Source organism: Heterodontus francisci, chromosome 7 (assembly GCF_036365525.1).
Source record: "Heterodontus francisci isolate sHetFra1 chromosome 7, sHetFra1.hap1, whole genome shotgun sequence".
NCBI lineage: Eukaryota > Metazoa > Chordata > Chondrichthyes > Heterodontiformes > Heterodontidae > Heterodontus > Heterodontus francisci.
In genome coordinates, this window is record NC_090377.1 from 138,517,204 (window position 1) to 138,529,412 (window position 12,209).

At 42.1% G+C, this 12,209-nt stretch overlaps 1 protein-coding gene across 1 annotated transcript; it reads left to right on the plus strand.

The window, feature by feature from the left end:
- The first annotated feature begins 2,739 nt into the window (after positions 1-2,739).
- LOC137372432 (probable G-protein coupled receptor 139) lies at positions 2,740-6,074 on the plus strand. Its single transcript, XM_068036320.1, has 2 exons — positions 2,740-2,809; positions 5,170-6,074. Exons 1-2 carry the CDS (start codon positions 2,740-2,742, stop codon positions 6,072-6,074), a joined length of 975 nt encoding a protein of 324 aa, XP_067892421.1.
- The last annotated feature ends 6,135 nt before the right edge of the window (positions 6,075-12,209 follow it).

The following is a 12,209-nucleotide window of genomic DNA, read 5'->3' on the forward strand; positions in this document are numbered from 1 at the left end:
AGAGCAGGCGACTTTGTAAAATACAGTGTGTGGAATAGGAACGAAAACAACAGCACAGTTAGCACCTGTTTGCAAACACACAGTGCAGAATAGTACCGCGAACAGCAGCACAGTTAGCATCTATTTGCACCACTAACTGCTAAGAAGCCGTCTTATCAGGTTTTTCAAAAGCTGCAAGAAAATGATAGTAAATTTCTTCCATCTGAAAGACTCCTTATTATCCCATTCGTGTGAGAGGCAGAGACTTCTCTTCCCCTGGGAACCCACTCCAAGCTGATCAATTCCAATGAGTCCTGAGTTATAAGGGAGTAAGACTCCTCTAACGTCGTTATATCCCTGATGATTATTATTAGCTAGACTCACCCATGAGCAAATAAACCAGGGCAGTAGCTTTGACTCTGATGTACATAATGCGGTAGATAAAACCCAAACATCACAAAGTCCAGTGTATTATTTCATTTAGACCTCTCCAGAATAAAGCTGACAGCTTTTATTTTTGTTTTATTTATATAGAGATACAGCACTAAAACACGCCCTTCGGCCCACCATCAACCATCCATTTACACTAATCCTACATTGATCCCATATTCCTACCACACGCCCACAATTCCCCTACTACCTAGCTATACTAGGGGCAATTTAGAATGGCCAATTTATCTATCAACCATCAACTCTTTGGCTGTTGCAGGAAACCGGAGCAACCAGCGAAAACCCACGTAGTCACAGATGGAATTTGCAAACTTCACCCAAGCAGCAAACAGAATGGAACGCAGCTCGCTGGAGCTGTAAGAATGTGCTGCTAACCACTGCGCCACTGTGCCACTGTGCCACCCGTCATACTCATCACACAAGAATGATCCCACAATGATGACAGACGTCATTTACAGACTTCATATGATTGCATTGACCATTTTCACTCCTCCAGATTAAATTATAACTTTTCCTGATTTGTCTGGAATGTTCACTAAATTCGGGGACACAAGTAGACCTATTTGCTCTGTTCCTGCAAGTTCCCAGTTAAAATGTGAACTTTCAGTCCCTGACCTGTGGCCGCGTTCAGATTGCAGCCTAGCTATTACCATGAGTGTTATTAGGGGATGAAGACTGAAAACGTCCCATTGTCATTTCCCTCTCCGGTATTAAACTGCAGACATTTACTTTATTTAAGGAAGGATATAAATGCAATGTAAACACTTCAGAGAAGGTTTATTCGATGAATAAAAGGAATGGACAGGTTGTTTTATCAGGAATGGTAGGACAGACTAGGATTGTACCCATTGGTATTTTGTGAAGCAAGAGGAGACTTGATCATGAGGGGCCTGGGCAGGGTGGAAAAAGAAAGTATGCTTTCTCTTGTGGGAGATCTAGAACTTGGGGGTCATTGTTCAAAAAATAAGAGTTCGTCCATTTAAGACAGAGATGAGGATTTTTGTTCCTCTCAGCATGCCATGGGTCTTTGGAATTCTCTTCATCAAAGGGAAGTGTAAGCAGAGTCTTTGAACATTTTTTTAAGGCAGAAGTAGATATATTCTTGATAAAGAAGGGGATGAAATGTTATTGAGGGTCGGCGGGAATGTGGAATTGAGGCTACAATTACATCAGGCATGGCCTTGTTGAAAGTTGTGGGATCGGGGCGGGGCGGGGGGCGGGGGTGGGTGTGCAACTGGTCTCATCCTCCTCTTAGTTTTGTATGTTAGTATGTTTGTATTTTCTCCTGTTCCTGCTTTTAGAACTGTGCCATTAAGTGTACATTGCCTCACTGTATCCATTATTTAAAATTATATCGTTTGGAATATAACCAAGTGATGTCAGACCTACTGAAAGAGGTCAATGTCAGAGGTATGGAGAGAGCACGGATAGATTTGCTGCAGATTTGGTGGCAAGGCTAGAGATGGGGAGGGGTGAGAACACGAAGTGAGAACAAGAATTTTAATTATAAGGTGTTAGGGAAATGCGAGCCAATGTGGGTCAGTGAAGATGAGGGTGATGGGCGTGCCGGACTTGGTAAGGACTGGACATCAGCAGCAGAGATTTGGACCTGTTGACATTGATGTGTGGCCGGTCAGAAATGAACTGGAGGCATGGAGTCAGGAGGTGGCAGAGTTCTAATTTTACTGGAGACACTGACCAATTTAGAAGAAACAGGTAAATATCTGCAGTGAAATAACAGAGAGAGGAATGTTAACAGAACTTATTCAGTGTCCGTTTCCAGATATTAACAACAGTAATTTGGCTCGAATCCTGAACGTGACACCGAGTCAGGACTCAAAGTTTACATTTTAACTCGGAAACTGCAGGAATAGAGTAAAACAGGTCTGCCTCTATCCCTGGCTTCAGTGAATACAGCAAACAAAGCAGTAATATTTAAAATTGAATCGACAGGGAAAAATCATGGTCAATGTAATAATATGGAAACTTTAAATCACACCAGTCAGAATTGTAGGATCTGTGCTGATTGAGTGTAACTTTCTGATTTATTCCCGTCAGAGGACTTACTTCGTTAATATCCTGGGCTTTCAAATGTTTCTATGTTATCCTCCACATTATTTACATGAGAAGCAAAGCTGCTGATGCAATGTGTTTGTTCAGGTGAGTGTAACTAATAGCAACGATTGGGTAGAACAATGTCAGCGGAGACTTTACCCCTGTATAAATCAGGACTTATTAGGATGGATAAACTCAGAATGCCCGCTGGAGCTGTGGGTTCCAGGCTTACAGAAGTCAATACATCTTACAGATATGGGATATCCAGTACTCTATCAGATACAAGATATTTATTTTCCTATTCTGTCAGCAATTGGAGTTCCTGGTAAGTCAGTATCTCAGCCGTTAATGGTTTAAAACTACTGTGCTCGGTATCACTTCTCAATGTTTTACACAACCACCTGTTCCATCAGTTGATTCATGGCATCTCCTAATTTCAGCTCTATTAGTCTTGTAGGGGCTGCATCATGTCTGTTTTAATCTTTGCTTATCCAAAGCTAGTGTTGTTACCGGATGATTCTGTGTTATGAATGCATTTGAATTAGGTGTCTGGTCTAAGATCAGTAAGCAGAGTATCGGAAGCTGTTAACAGTTTCATGTTGTGGAACAAACTGGTCCTCGACTTTCTTTATGAATGTGTTTTCAGTGATTCTTAATGAAACAGCTCGATGTCTCAGTGTTAAAAGTTGGCAGCAGAATGTCCTCCATCCCCGTAACATAATTCAATTTGACTTGGATTTCAATGTGTTTATTGGTTATCTCTATTGGATATTTGTTTTTCTGTGTGTGTCTGATGCTACGTCAGAGGTCTGGCTACTGAACTGAGTTTGCTGCTAACTCTTTCACATCTCCTTCTCTACTTCACTTTGGAGGTCTTCACTGTCTACATTGTCGAATAAAAACTGTTTATGTGATGTTGAATCAGTTTAAACTGTTTCTGTTAGAATCATGAGCTTTTCTTAAATGTCCCTGCAGATTATAGGCTGAAGCGCTGATGTGTATCTTTTTTAATTCATATTATTATTTCGGCAATATCGCTATCTAACAGGGTACTTTATAAATTCATGTGCAAGAAATTCAAAGATTGTGAGATTTGTCTGGAAGAATCTTTCGATTAGATGAAATGAACAGTACAGCTGAACAGGTGGAGACATAGTTAATCTGTAAATACATTAGAATCTTCACAGCAGCTTCCTCATTGAACGAACGTACTCTGAGAATAGAATCATTGAACGCAAGAACACAAGAAATAGAGGAAGTGACCATCAGGCCCAACAAGCCTGCTCCACCATTTAAAAATGTTCACGGCTGATTTTAGGATTCATCTCCACTTTCCACCCGCCCGCCGTATCCCTTGAATTCCTGCGAGGCCATAAATCAGTCTTCCCATGGCATATGGTGTGATGAACAGAATACAGGCGCGGGATTTTAGGTTTACTTAGGAGGTGAAAAAGAAGCATTGAGAAACTGTTTGCAGTGCGTGTGTGATCCAGAGGGATAGAAATGGCAACTGAGAGAAGGAAGGAGAGCAGGTGTAGGGAGAGCGAAACAGACAGAAAGAGGTAAACAAAACGAAAGAGAGAATAATTAACAAGTATACATTTCAGGAATTTCTTGACCAATTAGTGAGAGGAGATGTGAGTTGAAGTTGTTATTCAGATGTTCTCAGATTGGGTGAGTTTTATTGTTGGTCTGTTTACCTCTTTCAGGTCCTCACTCCGTTTAAGAGAAAGTTCATTTTTCCTTCCTTACTTTCTGAATAAATCATTAGAATAGATGCAGTTATTCGCTTATAGTGATTCATTAGCTAAATGCTGTATTTGCAAATCGATATGATGGCTGAACTCAATAAAAATCTAGGCATATTTTATGAACACTTTAGTATTGAACTTTAATTGAATGCAATAAGTAAATGGATTGAGCATGTTTTATACCCAATGAATAGTTCTCTATTACCAAGATATTATTGTTTGGATGTAATAATTGAGAAATGTTACTGGGATCTATAGATTAGATGTCCTGTATTACTGTGCTGCAGTCTTTCCTTGCGATTCTCAGCCTCTCCTCTCACTTCATTGAATACCCTGTCTCCTCATCCATTGCTTCAGTTTATCGACTTACCCAAACCATTTTCTCCTGTCGCCCCCTCCAGCTCCAACATGCCCTTTTCCTTCTCACTCTCCCAGTCTCACTCACTGGCTTCACCTCCAGCTGCCTCTCGCAAATAAACCCCAACCAACAAACGAGCTGCAGCAGCTCTCAGCCTTTTTCATTTGGTACCAGCCCGTCCCGGCTCTCTGAACCCATAGCGACAGACAATCTGCACCATTCGCTGTCCCCAAACCTTGGCAGCCATTATTCAGGAGGCAAACCCCAATTTAACCCATTGGGGTCCCACTCTGTAAAAACTCTTCTTCCTTCCCCACTTGCACTGCGGCCACACTCAGCTCTTACATTAAATCCGGTGCTGACCATATTATCTTTTTGTATCGATCCCTCAATTTATTATTAATTATTGTGTTTCAAGCATTTCACTATGGCAAAGCACTGCCCAGATCATTGAACCAGATTTCACTGTTCGATGCAGCATTAAAGCTGGAAATTTCAGCCCAGATCCTGTAAAATTGCTGCTTTGTTTCCAGATCTGATCAGTAATTTCTCTGCTTCCTTTTATTTATCTTCCAGTCAACTTGGTGGCGATTATGATCCTGTCCCGAGGAAAGTGCGGTCTCTCCAAATGTATCACACTCTATCTGGTGGGAATGGCAGTGGCTGATCTCCTGGTCGTTATCTGTGATCCCATATTGATTTGGATTGTTTTAATTTATTTCCCAGATTCATTCCTGAGAATTACTCCCGTGTGTCGTCTCATTGTTGTACTGCGTTATGCAGCCACTGTGGTTTCTGTCTGGCTCACAGTCTCTTTCACCATTGATCGATTTGTGGCCATTTGCTGTGAGAAGCTGCAAACATATTATTGCACAGAGAAAACGGCGGTTGTCGTTGCCGGAACAGTGAGTGTGCTGGGCTGTTTAGAGTCTGCCCCCTGGTACTTTACACAGCAACACGATTATATCATTGATAATATTCCCATGGGTTGTGTCAATAAGCCAAGCTTCTTTATTTTACCTGCATGGGCCGCATTTGAATTGTTTCATTACATTTTAACCCCTTGTGTCCCGTTCTTTCTGATTTTGCTGCTCAATGTTCTAACTGTGAGACGTATTTTGGTGAGCAATAAAGTCCGCAGGGGATTCCGAGGCCACAGCAATGGAGAGAATCACAAGGATCCTGAAATGGAGAATCGAAGGAAATCAATAATTTTACTCTTCAGTATATCCGGCAGTTTTATACTCTTATGGGTGACACTGGTTGTGTATAACATCTATCGAAGAGTTGCTGATATTCGGTATTTTTACTCTGTTACTGACCCTCACTATATCACAGAACAAACATCAGCAATGCTGCAGGTTCTCAGTACCTGCACTAACACGTGTATCTATGCAGTGACCCAAACTAAGTTCAGAGAGGAGCTGAGGAACGCAGTGAAATACCCACTCAATCTCATTGCTAAATTAATGAAATCATAGAAAGAGCTGAAAGATTTCAAAGACTTGAACTATATCCAATTTCATATTCCATTCCCGACAGTTCCCAGAGGATGGAAAGTACATTTTATACTCGCAGCACAGAAGTCTAAAATGATTTTAATTCTGATTCTGAGATTATATGTTATTGATAATCTGAACTTTTGAGGCGTGACTTGCTTTGCAGACGACTTCAAGAATTGTTTCAAAAAAGGCGTCACTGAAAAGGTCAGCTGGATTTCAACTAAACCCGCACTGGACCCACAGAAAAATGAACAAAGCTGCTAATCACAGTGGCTGCTGTGGGTCTGATCAGAATGGGGTTATCTTAGTTTAGTTTAGTTTAGAGATACAGCACTGAAACAGGCTCTTCGGCCCACCGAGTCTGTGCCAACCACCAACCACCCATTTATACTAATCCTACACTAATTCCATATCCCCACCTGTCCCTATATTTCCCTACCACCTACCTATACTAGGGGCAATTTATACCAATGGAGAGAAGTAGACACGGAGAGATAGATAGGTGACAACCTGGAAACCCCAGAGCCCATTTGGGTCCCAGATCTCACTGTCTCTACCTTTGTTTCTCTCTCTCTCTCTCTCTCTCGCTCTCTGTCTCTCTCCACATGTGTCCTTAAGTCACCCTATTTCTACCTCACTCCCTGCCTGTCACCAGCTTTTTTCCCCTTGTGCAGAATATCTTCCCCATTTTCCCTCTCCCCATTTCTATCTCTCTGTTTCTCACCCCACCTCTGACAATTGTATCTCTCTCTCTCCTTCTCTATCCTTGTCTCTCTCTCACCTTGTCGATCGTTTTCTCTCTTTCTTTATCTGCCCATCTATTTCTCCATCTTTCTCCCTCTCTGTTCTCTATCACTGTTTCTTTTCATCTCTACCACTCTGCCTATCTCATTGTTTTCCCCTGCGTCTGCATCCCTCTGCATGTCTATCCCTCTTTCTCTCTCGGTCAATCTCGACCCCTCTGGCTTTTATCTGCGCCAATCTCCTCCACTCTGTTCCTCAGTCTCCCCCTCTACATCTCTCTCTCTCTCCTCCTCTCTCTCTCTCTCTCTCTCTAAGTATCTATCTATCTATCTATCTATCTATCTATCTATCTATCTATCTATCTATCTATCTATCTATCCATCCATCCATCTACCTATCTATTTCTTTTCTCCCTCTCTATCTCCAAGGCTGTCTTTCCATCTACATATTGAAAGCTGCTATCTACATGTCAGTCTTTTTCTGCCTTTCTCCATCTCTGTCACTCTCCCTATCCAGCTATGTGACTATCTCTGTCTCTATCTCCATCGTTGTCCCTTTGTTTCTCTCTTTCTCGGCAGGTATGTGGGTTTCAGGAGATAATAATTGGAAGTCGAACCCAGCTGCATAGAGAATTGGCAGACAGAGATTGCATTGGAGTATTAAAATAGTAAAGCATTAGTTGGCGGCAGTGTGATCAGGTGAGGAAGTGTTTTCATGCCACCTTTCGCCCCTTCTTTGCTTTGACTGCAACAGAGTATTTCCTTTTTTTAATACAGTGATTGAACTTACCACCTCAGTGAGTGATTGTTCCTGTTCTTCTAATGTAATTGCAAATGATCCAGACAGGTTTTCTTGAATTTAAACAGGAAAGATCTGAGATAGCACTCTAAGCCAGTTAAAATTTCTTAAAATATGCTGCGCATCCAAGCCCACATTCGCACAACACACACACACGTACACACACATAGATTACAGAGGGAACACCAGAGTTGGGGGTTGGAGTAAAGTCTGTAATAAATGGAATTTAACTGCAATCCGGTAGTCCTAGAGTTACTTATTTGAAATTTTAGTTCGGAAGCCCGAGCTGGGCCATGTAGGGATCTCTAGACTTGGCTTCACCAGCTACAGTTTGAGGCTTCTCTGGATCTCTATTGGAGGCAGGGAGAGCGAGAGGGAGAGAGCTGTACCCTTTATCACTTTCAGTTACTGTCTTGATTTCTGAGCCACAACTCACAAAATCCCAGAGATGCACAAGCGGTCATATGATATGACCACCATTTGCATTTTAATGAGTTTCTTCTGGAATGTTCTCTGAAATTCAACGCTCTCTCCTCTGGCTCCCCAGACATACTTGCTGGGGAAGATGGCTCTTTCAAAGTTCAATGGGTGTCGATGGCTCTTGACAAGTACATTTGCAAAGTCACCTCAGGTAATTGAGGCACAGAACACCACAATGTTCTGGCTAGGCTTCATAAATCATGTTTGCCTCCAGCGTAATCCTTTGGTGTTTCAAATTAAATATTCGTAGCCATCTTAGCTGCTAGCTGTCCTTTTTTGACTTCTGTTGGCAATTTCCAGTAAAAGTCTCAGGCAAATTTCCCATCGATTAAACTAATATTTCCCACTTGTCATGTTGGATTTTCTCAACAGTATACTGTGCATGTTTGTGCATGTCTAGAGAATGGTAAATACGCTTGATGCACTACAGGTGTAAATAGTCATGTGGAATTATGATGTTCTGAAAGTAATGGAGATCTAGTTTAAAAAGAAAGAAATGGCAGGACTGCATCCTGATATTCCTGGATATAAGGGGTTTGGGAAAGAGAGGGAAGGAAGGGAAGGAGAATGTTTATCTGTTTTGAATATAGGGAATATTGCATTGGTAGAGAGAACAGATGTCCTAGAGGCTCAATGAAATAATCTGTATAGTTAGAGCTAAGTGGAGTGGGTGGCTTAGTGATAATGTCTCTGATGCACTAATCCAGAGACTCAGGCTAACATTCTAAGGACCTGTGTTCAAATCACACCATGGCAGCAAGTGCAGTTTAAATTGGTTGCTAAAAATCTGGAATTGAAAGCTAGTCTCAGTAACGGTGCATTCAAGCTAACATTAATTGAAAAAAAAACAGGTTTACTAATGTCCTTTAGAAGAGCAAATCTGCTGTCCACACCTGATCTGACCTACATGGGACTCCAGACCCAGAGAAATATATTGATCCATAAGTACCATCTGAAACGTCAAAGCAAACCAATTGGGAACTGGCAACAAATGCTGGCATTGCCAGTAATGTGCACATTGCATCAAAGAATTTAAAAGTACAGATGCAATTACTTTGCTGTGGGTATTCTTTCTGTCACCAACTAGTCGGAAAGAAATAGAGGAGCAGGTTTGCAAGGAAGTTACACAGAGCATTAAGAATTATTCTTTCTTTCTTTTTCTTTCTTTTGGGCCTCCTTATCTCGAGAGACAATGGATACGCGCCTGGAGGTGGTCAGTGGTTTGTGAAGCAGCGCCTGGAGTGGCTATAAAGGCCAATTCTGGAGTGACAGGCTCTTCCACAGGTGCTGCAGAGAAATTTGTTTGTTGGGGCTGTTGCACAGTTGGCTCTCCCCTTGCGCCTCTGTCTTTTTTCCTGCCAACTACTAAGTCTCTTCGACTCGCCACAATTTAGCCCTGTCTTTATGGCTGCCCGCCAGCTCTGGCGAATGCTGGCAACTGACTCCCACGACTTGTGATCAATGTCACACGATTTCATGTCGCGTTTGCAGACGTCTTTATAACGGAGACATGGACGGCCGGTGGGTCTGATACCAGTGGCGAGCTCGCTGTACAATGTGTCTTTGGGGATCCTGCCATCTTCCATGCGGCTCACATGGCCAAGCCATCTCAAGCGCCGCTGACTCAGTAGTGTGTATAAGCTGGGGATGTTGGCCGCTTCAAGGACTTCTGTGTTGGAGATATAGTCCTGCCACCTGATGCCAAGTATTCTCCGAAGGCAGCGAAGATGGAATGAATTGAGACGTCGCTCTTGGCTGGCATACGTTGTCCAGGCCTCGCTGCCGTAGAGCAAGGTACTGAGGACACAGGCCTGATACACTCGGACTTTTGTGTTCCGTGTCAGTGCGCCATTTTCCCACACTCTCTTGGCCAGTCTGAACATAGCAGTGGAAGCCTTACCCATGCGCTTGTTGATTTCTGCATCTAGAGACAGGTTACTGGTGATAGTTGAGCCTAGGTAGGTGAACTCTTGAACCACTTCCAGAGCGTGGTCGCCAATATTGATGGATGGAGCATTTCTGACATCCTGCCCCATGATGTTCGTTTTCTTGAGGCTGATGGTTAGGCCAAATTCATTGCAGGCAGACGCAAAGAATTATTAAGAATTATAGAGCAGTTATAATGGGGTAATGTAGCCATCCTAATAGGGATAGCAATATTGTAAAGAGCAATAGTATCTAGACTCTGCTTTTCTCACCGTCCAATGATGAAAGGAGAATTTCTAGATCTAATTCTCAGAAATGAGGTGGAACAAGTGGATCAATTATCAGTACGGGGACATTGAGGAGACAATGACATCATAAGATTTACGATAGCCATGCAAAAAGAAAAGACGCAATAATTAATTGGGTTTCCACCAAAGTCTATGGAGTGAGAACAAATCTTGCCCAAGTAAATTGGAATCAAAGATTGGTAGGCGCAACTGGAACTGAACAATGGGCTGCCTTCAATGTCGAGATTGTTCGGGTGCAGTTGAGAGGCATTACATGAGAGGGAAACGTAGGGCAAAAATACCAAGAGCTTCCTGGACGATGAAAGAAATAGAATTGAGAACAAGTAGGAATAGGGTGCATATGATGGAACTCAATATGAAAATAGAATTGAGAAAGAGAATGGATGTGGAAGGTTCAGATGGGAAGTAAAAAATAAATAAGAGAAACAAAGAGAGAGAATGAGGAAAGACTGACTGCTAACATAAAGGAAACTATTTTTTTGAGAGGCAGATACATAGTAAAAAGGGTGGTATAAGGAGGAATGGGGCAGATTAGGACCGAAAATAGCATGCAGACGTGGAGACAGGGGGCATGGCTGAAGTATTGCATGAATACTTTGCATATGTTGTTATCAAGGAAGAAATTTCTCCCCCAGCCATAGTGAAGGAGGAGGATGTACATAAAGTTGATAAGCCGCTGGGACAAGATGGGATTCAGCCAAAGATACTGAGTAAATTAAGGGTGGAAAATGCAGAAGCACTAACATAATCCTCCTATTCCCCCTTATATATAGGGGTGTTGCCAGAGGACCGGAGAATTACAAATGTTAAACCCTTGCTCAAAACGTTTGTAGGGATAATTCCAATAACCATAGGCCAGTCAGTTAAACCTCGGCGGTGGGAATGCTTTTAGAAACGATAATTAGGGGCAAACGTAACAGTCACTTGGACAAATGGGGATTAATTAAGGAAATTCAGCCACTCGTTAGATAACATGCTTCAGTTGTTTTGATGGGGTAACAGAAAATGCTGATTAGAGAAATGTGTTTGATGTGGTGCACATAGACTTCATAAAGGAATTTGATAAAGTGCCACATAACAGGCTTATCAGCATAGTTAGAATAGAATGGACAGCAGCAACATGGATACGAAATTAGCCCAGTGACAGGAAGCAGAGAGCAGTTGTGAAGGGGTGCATTTTGGACTGAAGGAAGGTATATAGTGATGTTTGCCAGGTGTCGATATTCGGACCGCCCCTATTTTTAGTATATATTAATGACCTAGCCTTGGGTGTGCAGGGCGCAATTTCAAAACTTGCAAATCAGAAATCTCTTGGAAGTATTGCGAATTCTATGGAGGAGAGGGATAAATTCAAGAGGACATGGATAGGCTGGTGGAATCAGTGGCAGACGAAATTTAATACAGAAAAGTGTGACATGATTCATTTTGGTAGGAAGCATGAGAATACGCAATATAAAATAAAGGATGCAAATGTAAAGGGATGCAGGAGCAGAGGGACTTGGGTTATATGTGGTCAAATCATTGAAAGTTGCAGCGAAGGGTGAGCAAGACTATGGGATCTTGTAATTTGTAAGTGAAGGCACAGAGTGCAAAAATAAGGAAGTGTTGATAAACATCTATAAAACAATAGGTTGTCCTCACCTGTGTCCAGTTACCTATTGTGATCAGTTCTGGGCCTTCCTTTACAAAGGGTGTTAACACATTAGAAACGGCACATAAAAGATTCATGAGGATTGTTCCTATGATGTGGAATTCAGTTATAGTGATAGGTTGGTAGAGCTGGGCCTATTCTCTATGGTGAAGGGAAGAGAAGATTAAGAGGATATTAAGAGGATATTTGATAGAGGTGTTCAAAACC

Excerpts from the sequence above, each read along its gene's own strand:
- LOC137372432 (XM_068036320.1), top strand. The coding sequence starts at position 2,740 with ATGGGATATCCAGTACTCTATCAGATACAAGATATTTATTTTCCTATT. Across the intron at positions 2,810-5,169 it reads GTCAGCAATTGGAGTTCCTG|TCAACTTGGTGGCGATTATG; the intron begins GTAAGTCAGTAT and ends TTTATCTTCCAG.